This window comes from Aphanomyces invadans (assembly GCF_000520115.1).
Source record: "Aphanomyces invadans strain NJM9701 unplaced genomic scaffold supercont1.4, whole genome shotgun sequence".
Lineage (NCBI taxonomy): Eukaryota > Oomycota > Saprolegniomycetes > Saprolegniales > Verrucalvaceae > Aphanomyces > Aphanomyces invadans.
Genome location: NW_008580149.1, coordinates 2,432,336 through 2,454,577, shown reverse-complemented (window position 1 = coordinate 2,454,577; position 22,242 = coordinate 2,432,336). Strand labels below are relative to the sequence as shown.

General features: G+C 55.7%; 10 protein-coding genes across 17 annotated transcripts; 5 read left to right on the top strand and 5 right to left on the bottom strand.

The window, feature by feature from the left end:
• Positions 1-936: 936 nt before the first annotated feature.
• Positions 937-1,980, top strand: H310_03133 (hypothetical protein; the record flags this gene model as incomplete). The annotated part of the gene is made up of 1 exon (XM_008866907.1): positions 937-1,980. One exon carries the CDS (start codon positions 937-939, stop codon positions 1,978-1,980), a length of 1,044 nt encoding a protein of 347 aa, XP_008865129.1.
• A 2,601-nt stretch (positions 1,981-4,581) lies between these two features.
• On the top strand, positions 4,582-6,093 carry H310_03132 (hypothetical protein). The gene has a single exon (XM_008866906.1). It carries the CDS (start codon positions 4,608-4,610, stop codon positions 6,024-6,026), a length of 1,419 nt encoding a protein of 472 aa, XP_008865128.1. The 5' UTR covers positions 4,582-4,607; the 3' UTR covers positions 6,027-6,093.
• Positions 6,094-6,304: 211 nt separating this feature from the next.
• H310_03131 (hypothetical protein) lies at positions 6,305-8,083 on the bottom strand. 4 transcript variants are annotated; one of them, XM_008866903.1, is made up of 7 exons: positions 8,065-8,083; positions 7,966-8,014; positions 7,504-7,911; positions 6,888-7,451; positions 6,757-6,842; positions 6,560-6,705; positions 6,305-6,491 (listed from the first exon to the last, which is right to left on the bottom strand). In XM_008866903.1, exons 1-7 carry the CDS (start codon positions 8,070-8,072, stop codon positions 6,472-6,474), a joined length of 1,281 nt encoding a protein of 426 aa, XP_008865125.1. In that variant the 5' UTR covers positions 8,073-8,083; the 3' UTR covers positions 6,305-6,471. The 4 variants fall into 4 exon arrangements, with proteins under 4 accessions (XP_008865125.1, XP_008865124.1, XP_008865127.1 ...); XM_008866902.1 differs by having other exon boundaries at positions 6,560-6,680; XM_008866905.1 differs by having other exon boundaries at positions 7,966-8,083.
• Positions 8,084-8,618: 535 nt separating this feature from the next.
• Positions 8,619-9,728, top strand: H310_03130 (hypothetical protein). Its single transcript, XM_008866901.1, has one exon. It carries the CDS (start codon positions 8,640-8,642, stop codon positions 9,585-9,587), a length of 948 nt encoding a protein of 315 aa, XP_008865123.1. The 5' UTR covers positions 8,619-8,639; the 3' UTR covers positions 9,588-9,728.
• A 421-nt stretch (positions 9,729-10,149) lies between these two features.
• On the top strand, positions 10,150-11,315 carry H310_03129 (hypothetical protein). The gene is made up of 2 exons (XM_008866900.1): positions 10,150-10,273; positions 10,327-11,315. Exons 1-2 carry the CDS (start codon positions 10,187-10,189, stop codon positions 11,263-11,265), a joined length of 1,026 nt encoding a protein of 341 aa, XP_008865122.1. The 5' UTR covers positions 10,150-10,186; the 3' UTR covers positions 11,266-11,315.
• A 257-nt stretch (positions 11,316-11,572) lies between these two features.
• On the top strand, positions 11,573-13,596 carry H310_03128 (hypothetical protein). 5 transcript variants are annotated; one of them, XM_008866898.1, is made up of 7 exons: positions 11,573-11,715; positions 11,753-11,883; positions 11,950-12,133; positions 12,181-12,245; positions 12,365-12,488; positions 12,543-13,210; positions 13,253-13,596. In XM_008866898.1, exons 1-6 carry the CDS (start codon positions 11,605-11,607, stop codon positions 12,747-12,749), a joined length of 822 nt encoding a protein of 273 aa, XP_008865120.1. In that variant the 5' UTR covers positions 11,573-11,604; the 3' UTR covers positions 12,750-13,210; positions 13,253-13,596. The 5 variants fall into 5 exon arrangements, with proteins under 5 accessions (XP_008865120.1, XP_008865118.1, XP_008865119.1 ...); XM_008866896.1 differs by having other exon boundaries at positions 12,181-12,305; XM_008866897.1 differs by having other exon boundaries at positions 12,543-13,596.
• H310_03127 (hypothetical protein) lies at positions 12,515-14,808 on the bottom strand. Its single transcript, XM_008866894.1, has 6 exons — positions 14,616-14,808; positions 14,380-14,571; positions 13,586-14,318; positions 13,410-13,537; positions 13,080-13,360; positions 12,515-13,026 (listed from the first exon to the last, which is right to left on the bottom strand). The coding sequence occupies exons 1-6, from the start codon at positions 14,790-14,792 to the stop codon at positions 12,807-12,809; spliced, it is 1,731 nt and encodes a 576-aa protein (XP_008865116.1). The 5' UTR covers positions 14,793-14,808; the 3' UTR covers positions 12,515-12,806.
• A 613-nt stretch (positions 14,809-15,421) lies between these two features.
• On the bottom strand, positions 15,422-16,521 carry H310_03126 (hypothetical protein). Its single transcript, XM_008866893.1, has one exon. The coding sequence runs from the start codon at positions 16,490-16,492 to the stop codon at positions 15,725-15,727; it is 768 nt and encodes a 255-aa protein (XP_008865115.1). The 5' UTR covers positions 16,493-16,521; the 3' UTR covers positions 15,422-15,724.
• Positions 16,522-17,476: 955 nt separating this feature from the next.
• H310_03125 (hypothetical protein) lies at positions 17,477-18,474 on the bottom strand (the record flags this gene model as incomplete). The annotated part of the gene is made up of 6 exons (XM_008866892.1): positions 17,477-17,565; positions 17,615-17,738; positions 17,796-17,929; positions 17,985-18,171; positions 18,220-18,351; positions 18,421-18,474. 6 exons carry the CDS (start codon positions 18,472-18,474, stop codon positions 17,477-17,479), a joined length of 720 nt encoding a protein of 239 aa, XP_008865114.1.
• Positions 18,475-18,524: 50 nt separating this feature from the next.
• On the bottom strand, positions 18,525-19,829 carry H310_03124 (hypothetical protein; the record flags this gene model as incomplete). The annotated part of the gene is made up of 7 exons (XM_008866891.1): positions 18,525-18,664; positions 18,708-18,874; positions 18,920-19,093; positions 19,155-19,319; positions 19,378-19,430; positions 19,485-19,542; positions 19,618-19,829. 7 exons carry the CDS (start codon positions 19,827-19,829, stop codon positions 18,525-18,527), a joined length of 969 nt encoding a protein of 322 aa, XP_008865113.1.
• Between the last annotated feature and the right edge of the window lie 2,413 nt (positions 19,830-22,242).

The window sequence follows — 22,242 nt, the reverse complement described above, 5'->3', positions numbered from 1 at the left end:
CAACCCCCTCCCCCCCGCTCGGACGCCGTAGCAGCTACATGGAGGTGGGGCATGTCGTTGCTACGTTGGAGTATATCGACACAGAGAAGAAAGGTGAACAAAGCCATGCTTTGTGTGAAAAGTTCGTCGATTAGTGTATGAAACCGACTCTACTCAGACGACGAAACCGACTATCGTCCATGGCGTCCGTCCGATGCAAAGCCGTCGACGGCCCCTTGCCGCCCGCAACGATTGCCGCCTTCTCCAGCGCCGTCGCCACCAAACGTCCGCCGTGGAGGCCGACGTCGTCGTTGCATGTTGCACGAGTTGCCGCCACAGAGCGGCTCGTCCTTGTGCCACGAGTGCGTTTTTGGCGAATCTCATGTTGCTTATCAGAGCTCGTTCTGGAGCACATACGGGGATGCGCCGGGCACACTGGTAGGGCGTTGGATGCAGCACAGGAGTCGGTGTCTCGATTCGACCACCACGCTGACCTTGCGCCGCGATGGTCGACTCAACAGGACGCAGAATGGAACGCGACGACGAGGGAAATGTGCCGACATGATACGGCCGAGTGCAAAACAAGTCGGGCGATGTTTGGACGGCTGTGCAAAGCACACTCGCACATCGCGTCGACAGGCGCCACAGGGAGTCGCATCCACGACAACGGACGGTGCGTTTGTCGAACGGTCTTGCCGCACTCTGCACCAGCTCAAGCTCGAAGAATGCTGGGGGGCATGCCACGTAGTTACATGCCAACGCTCGTCCACCCATGAGTACACCATGTTCTCAAACCCCCACGCGGGGTTGAATCCAGCGCCCGTCCCCCCCCTTCCGCCCATTGCTGGACAGCCCCAAGACCTGATAATGCTGTGTCCGAGGTAGGTCCATGCGGCGAAAAGTGTTTGCTGGACGGCGCAGCGATCGACGCCATTTTCCCATTTGCCTCCTCCAAGCATGCGAGCTGTGTTTGCCCTGTCTGGTGTTGCCGCCACCGCCGCGGCCGTCCAGCAGTCCGTGATGTCGATGTCCGCGGACGAGCGCATGTCCCTGGAGCAAGACCTGGCCGAGTGGAAGGCCGAGTTCGGCGAGGTGGCCCGCCAGAACGGCCTGCTCCCCGCACCCAGCTCGATCATGAGCGAAGAGGACAAGGCGACGAACGAGCTTCAGCGCCTCCTGGACACCAAGCTGTCGGCCGAGGAAGCGGCGCTGGCCAACCCCGACGCCTCGTTCAACTGGCGCAACCAGTTTGCGCTGATGAGCAACGCCGAGTTCAAGGCGTACGTGGCCGTGTCGTTCCGGCGCGGGTCGCTCCTGCGCGGTGAGATTGTGGAGACGTCGTCGGACGAAGAGGCTGTGTCGGTGCAGGCGACCAAGGACTGGACGTCGTCTGGGTGCGTGAGCCCGGTGCAAAACCAAGGCAGCTGCGGGTCGTGCTGGGCGTTCTCGGCCGTCGGTGTGTCCGAGTCGGCGCACTGCATCAAGACGGGCAGGCTCCTCAAGCTGTCCGAGCAACAGGTGGCCAGCTGCTCCACGAACGGCGGCAGCCAGGGCTGCAACGGCGGCTTCCCGTGGGCCGCCATCGACTACGCGTCCAGGGGGCTGTGCCTGGCGTCCGCGTACCCGTACACGTCGGGCAGCTCTGGCCAGACTGGCGCGTGCAAGACCAGCTGCGCCAAGCAAACGCTGTCCATCGGCACCAGCGCGCGTGTGTCGGGCGACTCGGGCGTGGCCTCCGCGCTCAACAGGCAGCCTCTGTCCGTCACGGTCGAGGCCGGCAACAGCGTGTGGAAAAACTACCGCGGCGGCGTCGTCAGCTCGTGCCCGGGCGCCCAGTCCGATCACGCCGTCATTGCCGTCGGCTACGACGGGACGTCGTTCAAGGTCAAGAACTCGTGGGGCACTGGGTGGGGCGAGAGCGGCTACATCCGCCTCAAGCGCACCACGAGCGGCCAAGGCACATGCAACGTCGTCGGCGCGGCCTCGTACCCCCGCATCTAAGGCTTCGTCAGTCGTCGTCGTTCATTCCACGTCTCGTCAACACGACCTTGTGTTTGACTTCTATCCATGTGGACTGTGCGTTTCTTCGTCCATCGCGAGTTGTCGAGGGCCCTCGTCGTCGCATACGATCGAATGGTGTGCTTCACTGCATGCGCTCTCATGTCGGCGTCGCCCCTGCCCCATGACGCTGGCGCTGTGCCGGCGATCCATCACACGCAGGATGAGGTGGCCCCGCCGCCATCGTCCCGGTCGTAACCGACTTGAATTCGATTGGCTCGACAAGTAATTCGTACAGATTGCACAAATATGATTGGCTCCAAATATCCAATCAAAAGAGGGACGGAAGGTCAAATTGCAGTGGCACCATGTTTCACAGTCGAAAGCACCCCTTGCTCGTCAAGCACTGGGGTGGCCTCGTCGACAGTCGCACCACATTCCAAAATGGACACGGTCTTCGCGATCCACTCGATCATGACGTCGTCGAACTCGATCCTGCCACCGTCGGTGCGTGAGGTCGTCATCGCACAACTCCCCGCGACAGTCTAAACGAACGTTGGTGGTCGTCATCGACTCGAGTCTGCTGCGAAGCATTCCACCGGATGGATTTCCGGCCATCCTTGAAGACGCTCCACACAAACCAACGCCTTCGTGGATGACATTACTGGCTCACTACATTGGACGAGCAATGGACTTGTTCACGGAGGACAACGTGGACCTTCCACGCTGGTTGAGCGAACACGACCGTCGCAGTGCATTGTAACCACATGGAAGTCCGTGGCCTGTGCACGTGGATTTGAGCGCCGCTGTGATGGCGCTCAAAGTCGAGCTCAACGACGTAACAACTTTGTCGCCAGCTCCGCAAAGCCTCGTGTACAATGGCACGTAACAGAACGACGAGGTCGTGGTGGGGATGTAGGCAGGACCAGTCGCGACTCACGATTGTTTCTGGGTTGAACGAAATGCGCGTGGTGTCCATGAGCGCCGTCAAGCTCGCGCTGCCGAGACGGACTGAGTCGTCGACTCGTTGGATTCTAGAGTCGTGTCCGTTTTGAGTGAGCACGATGGCGCGCGCACCTGCACCCGACGCGTCGGTCGATCCTCGACGATCCGTCGCTATTGAATCACCTGGTGGACGGCCACGAACGTGAGCGCATGGGCGACCATCTGGGCATTGTACAGCGAAGCAAAGGCGCGAGTTGTTGCCCTTACTCCTTCCGCCGCCATGAAGCCAGGCGTAGCTGAGATTGCCGAGCATCGAAAACGTGGACGCCAAGTTGGGGGTGCGGCAACTTGTGGAGACGCAGGACAGCATGTTGGACACAGATATGTAGGCGGGAAGGTCGCTGCCCGACAATTCGCCGGCTCTCTAGACCGGAGAAATCCTGCGCTTCGCTGACGTGCTCGGCGTGACCCTTGCCACCGATTCCACACCGGTGCCCCAGAGAACGCAAACGACGTGATGTGTGCGGCGCAACTCGACCCCGTTGCCAACATTGGCTTGGAACAACGCGACATGAACCTCCGGGCGTTGAAAGCTATTTCGTTCGGCAACGACGACGCAGCTAGCCACTGCAGTCTCAACGGGTCGATGGCGTAGGAGCTTGCTGCGGAACAGCACTTCGGACGAAGTTTCCATTGGGCTTGAGCTTGTGTTTGTAGGGTGCATGAAGCGGTGGCAGCGGACCCATTCAGTGCCTTCGCGTGGTCGAGGAAGGGGTGTTCGACTGCAGTTAACCTTTGCCGACATGCCTTGGATGGGGAATATGACTGTCTGGCCAGTTTGCCTGGTATTCAAGACAGCCCAAGTGGCAAGTGGCAACCTCTGCCGTTAGCAGCGAACACGTTGGCATACACATGGACAGTTGTGCCGTCGAAGACAAATTCGTGCGCGATCACAAAGGGATCTGCCCAGAGGCCCTGGATGGATCCATGGCGTAGTTCGGACGGGACACGTGGACGACGGTGTTCATTGAGTTCATTGTACGTCTTGGCACAAGGTGCACACGAATAAGCTGGAAACAGACTGCATTGTGCGGTTTTCACATTGAGAACTCCCGCGTCCAGAGGGGTGTCAAGTGATGGCACCGGCGCAACCGTCGCCGCCGTCGATCGTGTCGTTGTTGGGCAAGTGTCAAGAAGCCCGCCCTGTTGAGGAACCTCATCTGGAAGGTTGTCGTCGTTGTCTGCACGAAGCAAGCAAAGCAAGACATGGACTTGCTCGCAATCATTGCGGCAGCGGCATCTACGACAGCAGTGACGCGGGAAATTTGACGATGATGTTGAGAGACGTGGCCACCACCACGGCGACGTGGGCGATGATTTGGGTCGCAATTCGAGACGTTCTAGAACATGGGTTCAAAGCACGCAGCGCGCCATCCCCGCGCCGGGCGCGCCATCCATGGTGGTCCTTCCCGCTCGACACATCCGTTCAACCTTTGCCGAAAAACGTTGAGAATGGCATGAACGAAAAAAGGGTGTCAACTTGTATTGAGCGAACACGCTCTAGACGATGATTGGCTAAAATAGTTCATTTCCATGGGAAATTCACGAATGAAGTGGCATGATTGGCTATAATTTATCGCCTTAGATACAAATCGCCATTTTCCTCGTGAGAAACCACCTCTCTCATGGGCGTCCAAGTGGTCGTGAAGCGCTCGAATGGAGACAAGTTGACGGTGGAGGCAGACCTCGATGGAAGTGTCCTTGCGTTCAAAGTAGAACTGGAGAAGCTCACCGACGTGCCTGCGTCCCAGCAACGTCTCATCTACAAAGGCAAGGTTCTAAAGGACGAGCTCACGTTGGCAAGCTACGAGGTCGAAGCCGGGCAAACTCTATACTTTGTTAAGGGTGCTGCGAGTAAACCTCCCGTGGCGACGGCGCCCGCGCCTCCAGTCACCCCTACTCCGCCACCTGCTCCGTCTCCGTTTAGTTTTCCGCCGGTATCCACAGGCGCTGCTGCCGCGTCGCCGTTCGGTGCTATGAATCCGTTTGGTGCACCTGGAACAGGAGGATGGGGAATGCCGCCTCCCAACGTTCAAAGCATGATGCAAAATCCTGAAATGATGCAGCAAATGATGGAGTCGCCGTTGGTCCAGAGCATGCTGAGCAACCCCGAGATCATGCGCGGGATGATGCAAGCGAATCCAGCGATGCGAACACTGCTCGAGCAACATCCCGAGCTGAACCACGTGATGAACGACCCCGAGTTGCTGCGCCGGAGCATGGAGGCCATGCGTAACCCTGCCGCGATGCGCGAAATGATGCGCAACCAGGACACGGCACTGCGAAACATCGAGTCCCATCCCGAAGGGTTCAACGCCCTGCGCCGCATGTACACGGAGGTCCAGGAGCCACTTCTTAATGCGACGTCCTCGAATGCCGGCATCGGTGCTTCCAATCCCGCCTTCGTCATGCCCGGCGCAGTGGGTGGCACTTCAACGACGACTCCACCGACGACGACCACGGCCCCTCCTGCGACCGCTCCTGCGAACCCGTGGGGAGCTGTAGCAAGTCCAAACAACCCGTGGGCCCAGCCTACTCCTGCAGCCGGCACACCCAACCCATTTGGCAGTGCGACTCCCTTTGGCGCATTTGACCCGAACATGCTCAACAACCCGATGGTCCAAACCATGATGCAGCAGATGAGCCAAAACCCTGCGTTGCTAAGAAGCATGATGGAGATGAACCCGCAGTTCCAGCAGCTCGACCCTGCCACGAGAGAAATGATGCTTAACCCAGACGTGCTTCGCACCATGATGAACCCGGCCAACCTCCAAGCGATGATGCAAATGCAGCAAGCGATGGGCCAGCTCCAATCGGCGGGCGTGCTTCCCTCTGGTGCAGTAAATCCAGGGTTTGGTGGGTTTGGAGCGTTCCCTCCGGCGGCTGCCATGCCGGTCGCCAACCCCGAAGAACTGTACGCATCGCAGCTGTCCCAACTCGTCGACATGGGGTTCTCGAATCGAGAGCAAAACCTTCGTGCGCTGCAGGCCACGTTTGGCAACGTCAACGCCGCTGTCGATCGAATCTTGAGTGGGCTATCGTAGAGTTCCGTCGTAATACAGCACTCGTTGTGCACCACAACGCACGCGCTGGTGGCGCAGCCGTCGTCAATGGTCTAGTGCTGTGCCGTTCGTGAAAAAGCTGAATCGGCCGCTGGATTCGCGGCGCGCGCCATGGACTTGATCGATCCAGCGACCACGACAGAGCTGACATGCCCAGTGTGCTGTCCGCTATTCCTTCCAATGCACAGCTCCTATTGCAGTGGTCTGCAACCGACAACGCGGCCACGCATGCCTGTGGCCCAACACGTGCAGAATCGAAAGGCGACACGATGAGTCTCATCGTCTCACGCGACTTGATGCGGTGTCGCTGGCACAACTACGGACAATTGAACTGGAACGAGCCTGGTCGAGGCCAACGACGCTTCTCTATAGCGCGTTGGAAAAGCGACCGATGCTGGGTTCAACGGGGAAGGGTGCTGCTGGACGGTCATTGGAGTTGCTTGGCGACTACGCTTCCATCAGAGCAACAACGGGTGAGGCTGCGATGGACGATCGCGACGTGTGGAAGTACGCACGAGCAAGTTGTTTGCGCAAGACTCGGCACGTCGCTTCAGCTTGCAACCACTTTCGCTTGAACGCAGCTTGGGCCCAGAGTTCGCTGGCGACGTAGTCGGCCCGCGTTGCAGCCACGTGCATCTGTCGTCGCAACCATTCATTTTCCCTACGTTCCCATTCAATGGCACAACAACGACGCCACGGTCGTTCTACGCACTTGACGACGGCATCGTGCTCGATTTCCTGTTGGACGCGCTGTCGAGATGCTTCCGTGGTCACAGCCGCCAAGGCTGCTTCTTGCTTCTGCTCGTTGAGTCAGGCAAAGGAGAGAGTTGCGGCAAGAGAGACCTGCAGCTGAGCTTGCGTGGCCGCCAATGCTTTCTCGAGGTGGTCGCACTTGGTGTGGGCACGTTGCAGTTTTTGCGCCAGGCGAGCTGTCGAAGCGTCTGCTGCGTCCTTCTCCGCCTCCAACTCGCGGACGCGCGCTTCGAGCTGCCTTCGCTTGGCAAGAGATGCCATAGCGCTCGCGTCAGCGCATTTCTCCACGTTTGTCTCGACCCGATGCACTGCTTTTGGAATGAGCCATGTTTTCAGCTTGAATGTGGCGATGACGGCATTCCGGACAATGTCGGGGTGCTGGCTGCAGTCCACGATCGTCCAAACCGTCACCACAGCGGACCGATGGATGTGCGGCGACAAAGACGAGACGAGTGTCGACGACTGCGGCGTCCGAAGCTGCGACGTGTACCATGGAAAGCACACACCCGTCGATGGATGCACCATCGTGGCGACGGAGCAGATTGTGGCAGTGGCCGTGCCGTCGAATGTGGCTTGGAGGAAGAGATGGTCTTCGGGATCGACACGGACAGACTGCATAACTTGCAGCAGCGACGTCCAATTTAGCTTGACATGCTATCGAGATGGGGGAGTCGCACACCAGTGAGGGTTCGACGGAGCAACGTACGAGGGGGACATGAAGCTTGTTGGCGGGTGACGTGCTTGGTTCCATGAAGCACTCGTGCAGTGAAATGGCCTCGAGCGACGCAAAATGGTCGCAGATGCCGCTGGCCCCCACAGCGCTGAAGTAGGCCAACGTAACGTCCCCATGACGCCCGCTAAGGATTGCGTCGAGGAGCTTTGGCAACTGATCTTGTAGCCACGCCCCGCTGAACGCCCCAAGGTGGACAAATGTCGAGTGTTGGTTGCGACCGATCACCCCAGCGAGCTCGGTGGACCAGGATGGCGGAGACTCGGCCAACGACCACGCAATTGAGTTGAACCGTAGGGGGCTCGACGTCTTTCCTGACGCATCTCGCCACCGCACGCATGTGGGATTCCCGCCCTGGCATTGCAGCATCGACGCCGTCGTTGCCTACACCACGCACGCATCGTCGTTATCCATGCCCCGCGACAAAGGGCAACTGACCGCAGCATGGTTGCCCGAGGGGCTGTGGACGCGCAAATGATGCCTGAACCTATCAATTGTCAGGTACGTCCTACCGAGCTCGACGCCGCCGCCACCTACTCTGGCATGACGACCCAACCCGATTGAAAATGTTCTAACCGGCGTGTCCGGTAATTATCCGGATTGTACCGTGCCACGCGGTCTTCAATGAATTGACGATGGAACGATCGTTGAAGAAGGTCATGCAAGTAGAGCTACCGACGAAGCAGGTATCGCCGCGCCTGCAGTCAACTGCATCGAGCCAGAGGGGCCTGCATGTATGCATGCCCTTCACTTGCGGCGGCGAGTGTCGATTTTTCGTTTTGTTTCTCCTGCGTTGCACGCAAAACCTTGCAATTGTCATCTCGTCCATGCAGCAAAGTCGGTGCTCGTACCCTGACAGCAAATCCTACTCGTGGAGAGACTCACGACGACAGGGTTGCCTCTGCGCAGACAATCTCGTCGGCGCTGGTTCGATCGCGCCGGTGAGTACTCACTCGGTCTCGCCGCTTCTGCATGTTCGCGAACGTGTTCTCGAGCGGTGTGTGGCGACTTCTGATTGGCTCATTCATGGAGAAATCTGATTGGCTGGTCGGATTTTGCCGCGTGGAGCGACGTTTGACGTGTCAACGCGATAGCTCATTCCGCGACTTGCCATGACCGACACGGTGGTGCTGCTCTCGACGGCACATGTCGCGTCCATGACGCCTCCGTCGCCGCTTTCTCCGCGTGAAGACGACGTGGCGCCTCTTCCGTGTGCGCTACCGTCCTTGTTGCAGCTCTTGGACTTCCCGACAACGAAGGCTCTGGCCGACACGTTGCTCGTGCATCCCAACACGCGCCGGGAAGCGATTGAACGTGACCGCCGCGTAACATTTTTCCGCGGCAAGGAAGTGCGCAAGTGTTTCCGCAACAACTACGGGAACTACACCGTCGAAGACATAGGACACTCACTCCTGACGCACGGATTTATCCATAAGTCTAGACGCATCAAGGCGCCACAGTCGTCTCCCCAAACAAAAGCTCCACTGTCCCCATACCCATACCTAGACATTGACGAAACCAACCAAACGTTCTCGGAGGATGGCGTGTACACGTGGATGTACGAAGGGTCGTCGGCGTTGCGGAACCTTGCGAGCCTGTCGTTCTTTGCCCTGCTGTGTATGGGTGTGCTGTATCCCGTGTGGCCGGCATGGGGTCAAAAGATGCTTTGGGACTCCGGGGTCACGGTGGCTTTGGCGACTGGAATCGTTCTCGTCGTGCGCTTTATGACGTGGCTCTGCGTATGGCTCGCAACGGGGCAACATGTGTGGGTTCTCCCGAAGCTTCCCCTACTTCATCCAACGTACACCGTGCGCAGCCCGGCAAACTCGGCTGCGAAGACATCGTGGGTACCACGCGCGGCAGTGGTATTCATCCTTGTTTCTGTTGTTATCATGATGTGGAACTACCCTCCTCCTTGCGCCTCGGCCAAAAAGGGATGTGTCGGTTTCGGTCGGAAGCTCATCAAGGAAGCGTATCGAGGGACCTTGCTCCAGCGCTTCTCACAAGAAGAAAAGGACTTTGCGATGACGATGTTTCGCATTCTCCGTCGACTCTTTTAGACCTCGTCCGCGCCAAGACGGCTGAGTCTGCGGCGGCGTCTTTCGTGTTCTCTCGCGAGTGTGTAGTTACTATTTATCCGGAAAAATATGATATGTCGAATATTGTCACAATTTTGGGGCGATATTGACTTGGACGGCAAATTTCTTGGAGTTTTCATGAATTTCTTGATCACATCGAACTCATTGTATTTTTGCGAAAATTTTGATTCTCCCAACATCACGAGAAGTTGTTGTCGCCAACATGCATACAAATTCCAAGATAACAGGCATTACACACTTCCCGCCTGAACTGGTGCAGTCGAGACATTGCGGCATGATGGGACATCCTTTCTAGATTCGCTGCACTGATCGCTCGTGGAGTTGACGTGGTTTTGCACTGCGTTGTCGCTGCTACTCAAGAGATGCGCGAGCAATGGACCGTTGAGATGTTCGAAATTCGGCACGCTGGACGTGCAATTTACGGTCAAGTGAATCGATGTTATCCGGATTGGAATTCCATTTGTGTTAAGTATAGGGTTCGCGCCACGTCACCGATAGAGGTGAAATTTCGCGGAAATTCATTTTCTATTCGTCCACCACACCACCCACTACAGACTATCATGGGGGCAGAATGCTGTGACGGCCATGGGCACTCTCACGGTGGAGCGGCAGTGCCGCATGCAGCTGCTGCCCCATTCACTGCCGAGGTACAATCGCGTCACCATGCTGTGCTAAGATTCTCATGCAATCCCCGGCATAGGAAGAGGCTGAGTTCAAGAAGGTCAAGAAGATGGCTGACTTTCTTCGCGGCCGCAAGGGCATGCCTGTGCGCCAAGCCATTGAGATGGGCAAACGCGTCGAGTTCTTTCGCGGGGACAAGTTGGGAAAGTTCTTGCTGAACAACGCTGTTGCCGAACGCTACTGCCCGACCCCCGTGACTGACAAGGCACAAGCCCTTGAAATGGGCAAATTGCTCATCCAGTATGGATTTATCCACCGCAGCAACCGCGATGAGCGAAACAAGAAGGTGTTGCAACCGACACAGGACACGAGCTTTGTGGCCGATGGCTACTACACTTGGATGTACGACGGACCGACCACTTTTCGCAACTTTTTGACAACTCTGCTTATCATTGGGTTCACCGGTCTGGTGTGCTATCCCATCTGGCCGCAATGGATCAAGGTTGTCGTTTGGTACTGCTCGGTCACGTTCCTCATCTTCATTTTTGTGTTTTCGCTCGTCCGGGTCTTCGCGTTTTTCATTTTGTGGCTCGTCGGGATCGAGTTTTGGTTTTTACCCAACATTTACGACGACAACCTTGGGGTGATCGACTCGTTCAAGCCATTGTACAGTCTCCGCAGCACGGACGTCAGCGAACGCAAGTACCGTGCGATTGCTTGTGTTCTGTTCATTGCCATGTGCGTCTGGATCGCGCAGCAACCCACCGACTTCGACGAGTACATGGAGCTGACGAAGCAGTTTACCGACGACATTTACTCTGGCAAACTCATCGACGATATGAGCCAGCAGCAGCGAGACAGCATAGACAAAATGAAGATCCCTGATCTCGAAGAACTCATGAAGGATGACGCGTCGGACATTTTTGCCGAAAAGGACGAAGACGCAATCTTTGATAGCTACATGGACGCCAAGTACTTCTCTGAAGACGGTGAAGACATTGACAAGGAAGACTTGTAGGGGTCTCCTTGAATGCAAACAACCTCTCATTTACGTGATCTCTCCTGCTCCTTGCATGAAGTCATATCTCTCTCGTTTACCGCCGCCCACAACGATCGTGTGCACGACGCTCGAATGCGTCATGCTAACCGGATGTATACGGATAACATGGTGCTCTCAAAGTTTGCATACTTTGTTCAAGTGAGAGTGAGTCGTACCCCTGCATCGGAATGAATTGACAATGTTGACTGCGTCTCAAGACAGTTATCCGCAACTATCCGGAGAATGTCGCTCGTTCTGGGTCCCCTCGGGGTGATTTTTGGAATTGCGCGCACTTTCTGGTCCATTTGGAGATTTGCGATGGACGAAGTGCATGCTGCCACCGCCGCGGTGGCCGAGAGGACGCTGTACCTGCATGAATTCTACCCGTGCTTGGCGCCACTCTACCCATTCGCCTTCGAAAACTCATTCGTACGACCCTCACCACCCGCGACCTAAATGAATGTAGATGCTGACGTGGGAAGCCCAATTTTGCCGGTCGACGATGTACATGTGCATGGCGTTGTGTGCTGCGTACGGCTTCTCATGTTATGTCGGGAAGAAATTCATGCGCTCACGTGAAGCGTTCGATTTGACTCCGTAAGTTGTGAAGGATTAAGTTCCAGGACTTGAATAAGATTCTCAAGCAGTTCTTGTCCCTTATAGAGCATTGGCGCTGTGGAATTTGACTTTGTCCGTCTTTAGCGCATGTGGAGCACTCCGAACAGTGCCCTTTCTAGTGCATTCTATCTACCATCACGGTGTGTATCATTCCGTGTGCAGCGACGCGACATTGCATTACGGAAATGGCCCCGTGGGGTTTTGGGTGTCGTTGTTCATCTTCTCCAAGGTATGTTCTTCATGGTAGCTCTGGTTGTGTATATGACGGTGTTGTAGATTCCCGAGTTGTTCGACACATTTTTTGTCGTCATTCGTAAGAAGCCCCTGCGTTTCCTACATTGGTACCATCATATCACTGTGTTGCTCTACTGCTGGCATGCGTACTCTGTGCTTTCATCCAGGTAGACGCATCTCAGTTTCCCCTACGTTACCCCACTTCTTGTCGTATGTTCATACGTAGTGGCCTTTACTTTGTTGCGATGAACTACACTGTGCACGCTGTCATGTACATGTACTACTTTCTCACTGCGTTGGGATATCGTCCTCGTTGGGCGTACGTAGTCACGATGCTCCAAATGAGCCAGGTGAGAAGGTTCTTGGACATCTGCAATGAAATGACAATTCATGATGCGCTGTAGATGGTGGTGGGCGTCGCCGTCTGCGTGGCCAATGTCATTTTCCTATCGACATCGTCGTCTCCTTCGTCGGCAGTGTGCCATGCCAGTCACTCCAATCTCCTATTCGGCGTTGTGATGTATGCGAGTTACTTTGCTCTTTTTCTGCACTTTTTCATTCAACGCTACTCGACGTCCCCCGTCCACGAGCAATCCAAGAAAGAACAGTAACGTCGCATCTTTCATTTACTTCCTTCGGCACATCATGCAAGAACTTCCATTCTACAACTATTCAATGTTGATTGAGTTCAAGTATGACACCATCTCTTTGATCATGCGCTTGTCGGCTCGTTTTCGGTGTTTGACCATCAGCTGCAACCGCGACCACGCAGTACGAATGTCACCCACCATCGCGGCATGCGTCTTAGTCTTCGATACCAATTGGTGTGCCTTCTGTAAGTCGGCTTTCGCGAGCGGAATGTTGTTAGTTGCCATCGCAAGCACGCCTCTACATGTCGCAACTACCTTAAGCTGCCATCAAGTCGACGAATCCAGTTCAACCTCAAGTAGAGTGCGGGAATGTGGTTTGGCACGGCTTGGGCTAATGCATACGTAAGACAGTCGATGGCAAATTGAGTCGAGCCCAATGCATGCAGGCACTTGGCGCTGTTCAAGCATAGGTGCAGCCGAAGGTCAGCAATCTGGGGAGTTTCCACGGGTAAAATGTGCACTAGGTGCACGGGAACGTTGTCGGCCTCGCTGCCGTTGTCCAGCATCACGTCTGCATAGCCCCCGTTCACGTCGCTGACCATCCCCACGAGCCACTTCTTGCCTTGCTGCACCTACACGACTTTTTCCAACTCTGGGTGCAGGACAAGAAAAAGCGCTGACCTTGACAGGCTGGCCCACTGAAATCTTGGGTACCGGAGAATTTGGCGGTCGTGTCGCTTGGTACGATTCCGACACCGTCAACGTGGACAACCCAAGTCGATAGAACGCCCGGGCTGCCGTGAAATTGCCTAGACAAAAAGTGAGTCTTGCACCTACTCAAACGGTCGGTGCAGAACCTTCTCGGAACCACCGGTTGCCACTAGTCTTGAGTTGCGTCGCCACAGCGACGGCTTCACTCAGCGACAGATCAATTTCCAGCTTTGGCAACTTGATCACGTTCACAAGATGCTGGTGCTCGTACGCGTCGACTTGGTCGAGCAAGCTGGTCGCCCACTTTGCCACGTCATCCGGGTTGGTTTTTGCCGAGAGGTGGGCGATGGCGCCACGGAGATGTGGCTCGAGAACGAGCTGCTGTACAAACTCGGTGGAGGCGACAAGGTGTTCCAGCACACGAAGCATCTCCGACCACACTGCTTTGTATTTGCACAAACACAAGCGCAGCACCAAGTTGGAGAACCGATTGCTTGTGGAGTTGGCGGCTGCCACGTCGTCGACGGCTGGCCGCTGCGGCCAAAGGACGTCTACAAGTTTGACCAGGAAGGCCACGGTATTGAAATGACAATCGAAAGTTTCGTGGTATTTCACGTATTCCAGGCAAACGAGACGAGGTAGGCTCGCCGAGAAGAGCACTTTGATCTCGGTTATCGAGGTTGTGACGTGGGCCAACGTCGAGAAGAGCGCCGCTTCGTTCGTGAGCACGTACCACAGCTTCACTTGGTGCACAAAGCTAAGGCCATCGTCAGACGCGTTCCCAAGACCGGCGAACGGCCCCGTGGTGGAGGCGTCTGCGAGGAGTGAAGGGCGGTGCTGTGAGACTGAGGTGACCAGTGCCACGAGGGAATGCGCGACCTGAAGGATGAGAAAGAACACACAAATGACGACGCGATTCATCGAGGGAGTGGGTTCGTACGAGAGATGTGGAATGCAACGGCGCGTCGTGAATCGACATGGCAGCGTCGAGGATTTCCCGACGCGAAGACCACAATCGTGGCAACAATGGGACACCCGTTTCGGCGCACTCGGCGAGACACCGCCACATGACAAGATGAAGATCCGAGTCAGCATCAACTAGCGCTGGAGATGCTAGCACGTAAGGGAGGATCTGGCATTTCAGGTGAGATACTAGTACATTTGTCATCGGCGTACCATCTCCCAGACATCTGCGACGTTCGGCACATGCGCATTTTCACTGAGGATGCGAAGGGCTTGTGCCTGGAGAGAGATGTCGTCGTGGGTTGTAGAGGTCGCAATGGATGCAAGGATCTTTGTCCCATGTGCTGTCTTCAAGTGCACATCCAGCGAGTCCTCGCTGTCGTTGGCCATGACGTCGAATTTGTCGGGTTGTGTGTCCGGATAAACATTTTAATATCCATAAAATCTATCACGGGGAATAATCTTCTAGTAGTACTAGTTGTAACAAATATTTCGACCCACTTAATCTACAAATGACCAGTACGTACAATGTGGTTGGAGAGTTTCGCTTGCGATCGCATCCGTCCACACAGACGACGTAATTGCTACGAGCAACAGAGGAATAGCTGCTTTATATGCCTCATTCTAGTACTAACCAACGCAATAGAGCGCATTGTGCGTTCCGGAGCAGACGCCGCAACATACTCTCAGCACCTCTCGGAGTCATTGCGGACAGAGACGCACCTTTTCGCACATACGTTGAATCAACTGTTCCGTCCGCTTGAAGTTCAAATTAATTGTCCATGACACTTCCTGGTTCAACTGATTACGATCTCAGCCGACGAGAATTTCCCGTTTGTCGAGTTTGCTGGCGACGCCGTTTCGTTGGGTTGCCCTCGCAGCCGCCACCGGCTCGTTCACTCATTCCCAGTGGTATAAAGGTGTACTTTGCCTGAAAGTGTGTGTGTGGGGACTCCAACGCACAGACTAGATCGAGCAAGTCAACGGAACAAACCGATTGTCTCCCTCGGTCGTATCGGCCAAAATTATCGTTTATTCAATTTTGCATGACACGGCATGTTATTTTTTCTCGTATTTCGGCCAACACTTCAAATATTTCTCTCGTTGGAGGTAGCGCAAATCATTTTTCGGGTATTTGTCATGAACCAACATGCTCACTTGTCGACGCACACTATATACGAAAATCCCTCGGTGTGGACACAGAAACACGAAAAATACTTTTTTCTGGCGGCAGCGGGACATGGCGCGCGCGGGCGAGGAAAGGTCGCAGGACGTGTGATGTCGGTGTATAAATATGGATAAAAGGGCCGATCTCTTGCCTCTCATTCAGCAGCTTCCTCGATAGTTTCCAGCGACATGCGCTTCTTGTCGGGCTTTGGTGCGACTTTGATAGGAGTGAGTTTGCGCAGCTTCTTGATGCGATCGGCCGACGAAATATGCACGCTATGCCGACGATTGCGCGCTTGTGTATCATGGAAGGAGTGGCGCAAGAGGTCTGGAACGTCGGATCGGAGGCTTCCCAACGTGTCAGCAAAGCTGTGACGCAGGGAGGAGGATGGTGGCGGCGGAAGGAACGGGATGTCAGTTCGTCGATGCTGCGACGAACTGTCCTCGTTGTCGTGGAACTGCAAGTCAATGAATGTGTACCGCATGTCGGCAAGCATGAGGAAGTGTTCGAGCAATGATCGGGTCATGCACGCGGGATCGTGGCAATTGCGCACTGCAATGTTCACGCGGTCAAGAAAGACCGCGAGACCTTCTTGGCGTTCCTTGATCACACTCTTCGTGTTGGAAAAGATCCATTTCCGCTTTGGAAAGCGAAACGACACAGGCGCTTCATCTGCGAGTTCAGCGCAGCTGCCACACAAGGAAGCACTTGGATCGAGAAGCGACTCGCGGAAAGCCCGAAAGTCCGAGTACCGCTTGTGGACGAGCCACTGTGTCGTGTTCGTGCGCTGATCAGCCACGCGAATTGTGTACTGCGTTGGCGAGTGGGCGCCAGAGCCAGCTGGAGACGAGACGCTCGTGATGGACGTCTTCATGCACTGAATTTGGTGCTGCTGAACGGACGTAGAGGCTTGCGGCGGCATGTACCTTGTTGGTGGGGGATGGGATTTCTTGAAGTGCGGCGGATTTGTCGACCAGGCAGAACTCCACCTCTGCGTGTTTTGTCACTTGTGGAAGTTCAACTTCCGGAATTCGCAAAAAGGTCAGCATTTTTCGGTTCAAATGGCCAAAGTTTTGACAGGTTTTCCCAAATGTTGCCCACTTCGTTCGTTTTGGGCGTGTATTGTCAACTTCTGTGTGACGTGGTGAAACTCCACGCGACTGGTTGGATTGCCCAGATCTCACTTCAATACAGTATAGGCGCGTGTTTTGGTATTTTCCACCGTATTTGACATCGGGACGCTGAGTCCTCTGGCTCTTCTTTTTCAGCCAATCATCCGTCTACAACCTACGATGATTTCAACCAATAGCATGGCCTCACAATCCTCCGCCCACTTGTCATCCAGCGGGTGCGCATTGCTCGGACAAAGTGATGAAGCCGCATCACGTGGCAGTTCACCCCACTGACCCACCGCCAGTGGCCGAGGAAGGTCGCACCATCCACACGTTGACTATCGACAGGGCCATGCCGCCCGTTCTACGGTCGCAAGACGAACAGCGCACAATCTGTTTTCTCGCCCAGTGTTGGGCCATGCATATGATGTGCCCCCCCCTCGTGGCGCGCAAGCTCAATGGCAGGGCACACTCCGGTCGAACCAAATACCCTGTCCAACGCGACACGGCCTGGGAAAGGACACTTGGTCGGACGTGCTCTTCGTCCTGGAGCGCCTACGGAGCCTTTTAGGAGCTGGTCACACTGCGTGCATGGAATTCCGGTTGTAGAATGTTTGTGGTCTCAATTGGCTCATAAATGAATGTCGCAATATTTATCTTTTTCCATTACTCTTTTTATGGACACGTCCCCGTGAATTGATTGGTCGATATTCTTAGAATGGACTCATTTAAATATTGAATTGTAGATTCATTTAAATGTATTGACATAGGCTGTGATATAAAAACGAGATGGTCTACGTTGAAGACGACAACGGGGGGTCCGCAGGTCGAAGGTGGACTTCCTCGCGATGCACCATGATCAAGTCCAAGAACTCGCTCCAGTCTAGCGGCCACCGTACACATGAGCAGACAAACGAGGTTGATCGACTTGCCTTCGGCAGTCGGGATGTCTTCGTCCGTCTGGTTTAGCGGGGGCTGCTTCACTTTGTTCTTACCGACGTGGCTGTGGTGCAGCAGAGCGCGTTCCATGTCTCGGGCGTGGGTGTGTTGCAGGATCTGCGACGATGAACACACCTCTCTTGAGTTCTCCATCATGTCATGAAGCAGTGAAACCTGGAGCTGTTGGTGCAGTGCCTGGTTGAGTTTGGTCAGACGGGCACGGTCCTGCCGCAACGCCGCCTCGGCCATTTCCCCATGATGCAAGCGTTCGCGAGATGCATGGGCATCAGCGACGAGACCAACTTTGACTGATAGAGGATGCATTCGCTCTTCCACGTCATGGACAGACTTGGGCCAACATACCTTGCATAAGGACTTGCAAGTGGTCTCTGGTTTCGTCGAGCTCGTCGTGCAGTTGCTGAGCAATGCGTTCGTGCTTGGCCTGGTCCTTCCATAGCTGCTGTTGCAACTCCAACGCTTTGTTTCGTTCCGAGCGAAGTTGCTGGTGGCACAGGCCGAGTTTTGCTACCTTTTGCGCCGTCGCCACCTCCTTCACCAGTCCGTAGGTCCTGATGTGCCGACAGGGACGCATGCTTACTCGATCGTTGTGCCGCAAGCACACTTCTGTGCATTCGATACTCCATTTGCCCAGCAACGCCTTGGTCTTTTTGAACTCCGTCGCCATCGTGCGCTTCATCGCTTGCATTGCATCTTTCACTCGCTGGTGCTTCTACTTCGACGTGTGATTTTCCACATCCAACATCCCAGCCATCGAAACGAAACTGGATGGCCACCACACCTCGACGAGGCTTGTCGCGACTGTTTGCTGCACTGCCGCTCGACTGGATGCCATCGTTTCCACCTGTCGATCATAGCCACGTCATTCATCAGTGCGACCGCAACTCATCGCCACACGAGCATCACCTGCTTTTGAAGGGCGCTAGCTTCACCGACTACTTGACTGAGCTTCTCTGCCTGCTCGAGGACTTGTCCTTGAGCAATTTCCGCGCGCTGTCTCCAGTTGGCGCCCTGAGCGCTCGCGACTACGGCAAACATCTTCAACGTGGCCATGGCGCCACAACGAACCTTGGAGCTGCTGATGGCACTCGGCGCGTGCGACCAATTCAGAGTCCAACTGCGATTGAATCCCGTCGAGTTGCAAGCGTAGTTGCATCGCTTCATTCGCGACAGCCTTCATTCGCTCGGTCCATTCTGCCTCAAGATCGGCCTTGAGCTGGCTCAGCTCGTGCGCTCTAAGATACACGATACAGCTTCCCTGCCATACTGTCCATGCATACGTGGATGGCATGTCTGTGCTGTTGTCGCAAGTCGCGATAACGTCGTCGGTGGACGTGCCCACAGACTGCCGCCGCGGCGGGGAAGCTGCTTCCAACGAGCTCTGCAATTGATCGCGCAATTCTTCTGCTGTACGCGCCGCCGTAGCTGCCGACTGGACTGCTTGCGCTTCCATTCTACATTGGCAAGCGGACACATCAAATCTGCCGAGCGGAGCAAGCACTTTCCACGACACACCGGTCAACATCCAAATGCAGGCGCTCAATTGTGGCGTTCGCGGCCACGAGCTGTGCCTGCAGTACCCCAATGGTTGTGACGGCTAGATCGAAGTTGGCCTGCAGTGTCTTTACGCGATCGTCGGCCACTTCTGGCCGCCGACCGTCCATCGTGTCGGCCTCGGTGCTATCGATTCAACACAGCAGGATGTTACTCAGTGCCATGGAATCGTTTCATGTCGTACGGCGGTATTGACCGGCGCAAAGCTTCGGCAAACGTTGGCGGCAAGCGTTCTTCCTGAAAATTCCGCAGCACTCGCTGAGATGGGAAGGTTGGCGCGTGAGCACGTACTCGCGCAGCGGTGGACGTAGCGCGCACCGGCGTTGGTTGGAATATGGTCTCCATATCGCTACCAAATGCCACGAATAAAGCCAAACGCAAGATGGATCGTCTTCGCCCCCCCCAGGAGAAGTCTGAAACGTACGTTGGTGGAGGAATTGCGGGCGGCACTGACGCGAGGACTGGCGCCGCGAGATGGGGTGAAGAAACTGCCGCCGGGTCCAGATATGGAGTTCCTTTGCGTTGGTCGCTTGTCGTGGTGTTCATGTAGTCCAAAAACAAGTCGTTGTCTTCATTCATCCAGTCGATTTCACTCGGCGATGGACTACGCGAGCGAGTCGCGGGCACCGATCGCATGCTCGCGGATCGCGATACTGGTGATGACTACGTATTAGGCTCCAACGTAGGGTCATGGCGCGTGTGAGGTCGGGGGCGTACCATCGGAGGCAGCGGCGATGTGTGCCGCTTCACGAGTCACGACGTTTCACGGACGGCACGCAGCCAATCAGAGTCGTCCTGATTTCACGGCAGCCAATCAAATCGCGTGCTTCGACAGCTTCACCATTCACTCGAGATCAGCGAAGATCGTTCCTGCGACAACAAAGCACAAGCCGCCGCGACAGTCGCCGCGTCAAGCGTGTGGCCTTGAAGCGGCATCTCGCAGAGTTTGAAGCAGCGAGGTGTGGTCATCAAGGGGGTTGAGCCCCCGAGGCTGCGTCGAATTCCTCGGAGCGGTACACATCGGTCGTGGTCGTCGAGTGCTCGTCCATGTTGCATAGCGATCGAACAAGCGCCGGAGGTATGGCATGAACTTGGTTGCACGTTCGTTCTGCAGCCGTGATGAAAATCCATGGCACCCTCGAGAAAGTTTGGATGGCGTTCCCCGTCTGCGAACGGTCGCAAACCATACCAAAATCACTCCAGGATGGTTCGATCCTGGACGACCACACGAAGCCTGAGCGATGCGAATGCTTCCAGCCATGCCGGGAGGGTCGCTGAGAGATTTTCCAGGGGAAGTGTGAAGGGGATGTACCGTTGCGAAGCCATCTGTGGAACTGCATTGGGTTCAGATAGGCCATCGCTCAGCCAGCGTTCGTCGGTTATCACGTAGCGGGTGCTGTTACAAGCATGGACACCCATATCACGCATCTTTGGTGCTCGTTCAATGAGTCGACGGCGTCGCTCGTTCCTGGCTGCCCCGTCCACGATTTTGTTGAGCATGCTTTTATCGCTTTGCCTCACCATGGCGGCAGTGAGTCCATCACCAGCGATCATCTGCTCTATGCCCGCCAGGGTGCGTGAAAGGTTACCAAAGTATTATGCATTCGACTTGATGCATGGCGACTTCCGACTGCATCGCGTCATCAACGACCCGCTCCGTTCACAATGGCACCGCGGTGGTGTCTTCTCCATGAGATCTTCGTCCTGGTGACACAGCACTACAGTCATTGGCCATCATGGCAACAGAAAAACAGAAGCACGGCGGTCGGGGTAGAAAATCAACAACAGGGACACCTCCAGCACACTTCCTGGCCGACGAGAGGTGGGGAGGGGGCCGTGGACGTTCGAAGGAAGCGGGGGGCGGTGAGGCAAGGCCAGAGTAGTAAATTGGCCCCGATGGGTGACATTCACTTGGTTGACTGCTCACTCTTGGGGCACCTAATTGCAGGCAGGAGTGGATGCCCCTTCAAGACGACCACGCCCAGAGTCTCTCAGAACCTGTACCTAGCTGATGTTTCCGTCATGCGACCGCTGTATGCATCAGGTCATTTCCATTTGTCCCATGCTCGACATCCTTCGGCGTCACCACGACGGCGGCAGTTTGCACTCCCGACGCTTTGTGGCGTCATTTACGTGCGAGCGCTATATGTGCAAACGTGAGTACGGCATTCGACCCGCGCATTTCCACAAGTCGTGGTTGCCTGCGGTCGATGGTGGTGTTCCGTGCGGAAAAAACGATGCAACTTGTCCCGCATACACACACGATTCAATGACAATTGTAGCCCTGCAATATTGCTCGTGCCCAGTTCACCCCCATCGTCCAGGGGCTGGCCCGTCCTTTATCGCGCATTCCACCACAAGGGTACGTTGTGGAGGGGCAGGGGAAGGTCAAGGGGGTGGTCCACAGTAACACGGAACGCCGAACGGAACACGGCGGAATGGACGAGGGATGGATCGCTTGAACTGTGTTTCAATGCCAAACCGCATTTTGTGACAGGCCCCCGCCCCCGCTCTAGTCGCCACCGGGACGACACACCAAGTCCAGATGAAATGGGGTCTTTATAGCACACAGTTCGTGGAGCGGACGGCGCTTTTTATCTCCAGCAGCGACTCATGATCGACGACAGATCCTGTCATAGCTCGTCGTCTTGCATCAATCACGCCAGGCACTGCCAAAGCTAGGTGGGTGGCCCTACCCGTGGCTCCAAACCTCACGGCGCTATGTGGAAACAGCGCAACGTCTTGGTCATCGTCGCATTGTGTGCAGCTCTACTGTGTGGACGACCCTTGGACATCGACCAAGATCGTCATGACCACCCGTCCGAGAAGCCAACACCCCCACGATCGCAGCACAGTACAACTACAAGTAGCCACACAACCTGATCACCAACGGTTCGGGTCGACGAGGGTGTCGTCGAGGTGGAGCGACGCCCAACGACGTCGAGGCAGTGGCTGTATCATGTCCACTTCCCGCCCGCCACCAAAACGTCGAGTGCGTTAAGCTGTGGACAAGGAATCGAATCAAAGACTCCAGACCCCCTCGGCGGAG

Bases quoted from the DNA above. Each gene is read 5' to 3' on its own strand.
- H310_03132 (XM_008866906.1), top strand. From the start codon at position 4,608: ATGGGCGTCCAAGTGGTCGTGAAGCGCTCGAATGGAGACAAGTTGACG.
- H310_03131 (XM_008866902.1), bottom strand. The intron at 7,912-7,965 runs GTCAGTTGCCCT...TGCGTGGTGTAG, and splicing joins CCTCGGGCAACCATGCTGCG to GCAACGACGGCGTCGATGCT. The intron at 7,452-7,503 runs GTACGTTGCTCC...CCATCTCGATAG, and splicing joins ACAAGCTTCATGTCCCCCTC to CATGTCAAGCTAAATTGGAC.
- H310_03130 (XM_008866901.1), top strand. From the start codon at position 8,640: ATGACCGACACGGTGGTGCTGCTCTCGACGGCACATGTCGCGTCCATG.
- H310_03129 (XM_008866900.1), top strand. From the start codon at position 10,187: ATGGGGGCAGAATGCTGTGACGGCCATGGGCACTCTCACGGTGGAGCG. The intron at 10,274-10,326 runs GTACAATCGCGT...TCCCCGGCATAG, and splicing joins CTGCCCCATTCACTGCCGAG to GAAGAGGCTGAGTTCAAGAA.
- H310_03128 (XM_008866896.1), top strand. From the start codon at position 11,605: ATGGACGAAGTGCATGCTGCCACCGCCGCGGTGGCCGAGAGGACGCTG. The intron at 11,716-11,752 runs GTACGACCCTCA...AAATGAATGTAG, and splicing joins TCGCCTTCGAAAACTCATTC to ATGCTGACGTGGGAAGCCCA. The intron at 11,884-11,949 runs GTAAGTTGTGAA...TGTCCCTTATAG, and splicing joins GAAGCGTTCGATTTGACTCC to AGCATTGGCGCTGTGGAATT.
- H310_03127 (XM_008866894.1), bottom strand. From the start codon at position 14,792: ATGGCCAACGACAGCGAGGACTCGCTGGATGTGCACTTGAAGACAGCA. The intron at 13,361-13,409 runs GTCAGCGCTTTT...AAAGTCGTGTAG, and splicing joins CAGTGGGCCAGCCTGTCAAG to GTGCAGCAAGGCAAGAAGTG. The intron at 13,027-13,079 runs GTTGAACTGGAT...TGCGACATGTAG, and splicing joins ATTCCCGCACTCTACTTGAG to AGGCGTGCTTGCGATGGCAA.
- H310_03126 (XM_008866893.1), bottom strand. From the start codon at position 16,492: ATGCCGCCGCAAGCCTCTACGTCCGTTCAGCAGCACCAAATTCAGTGC.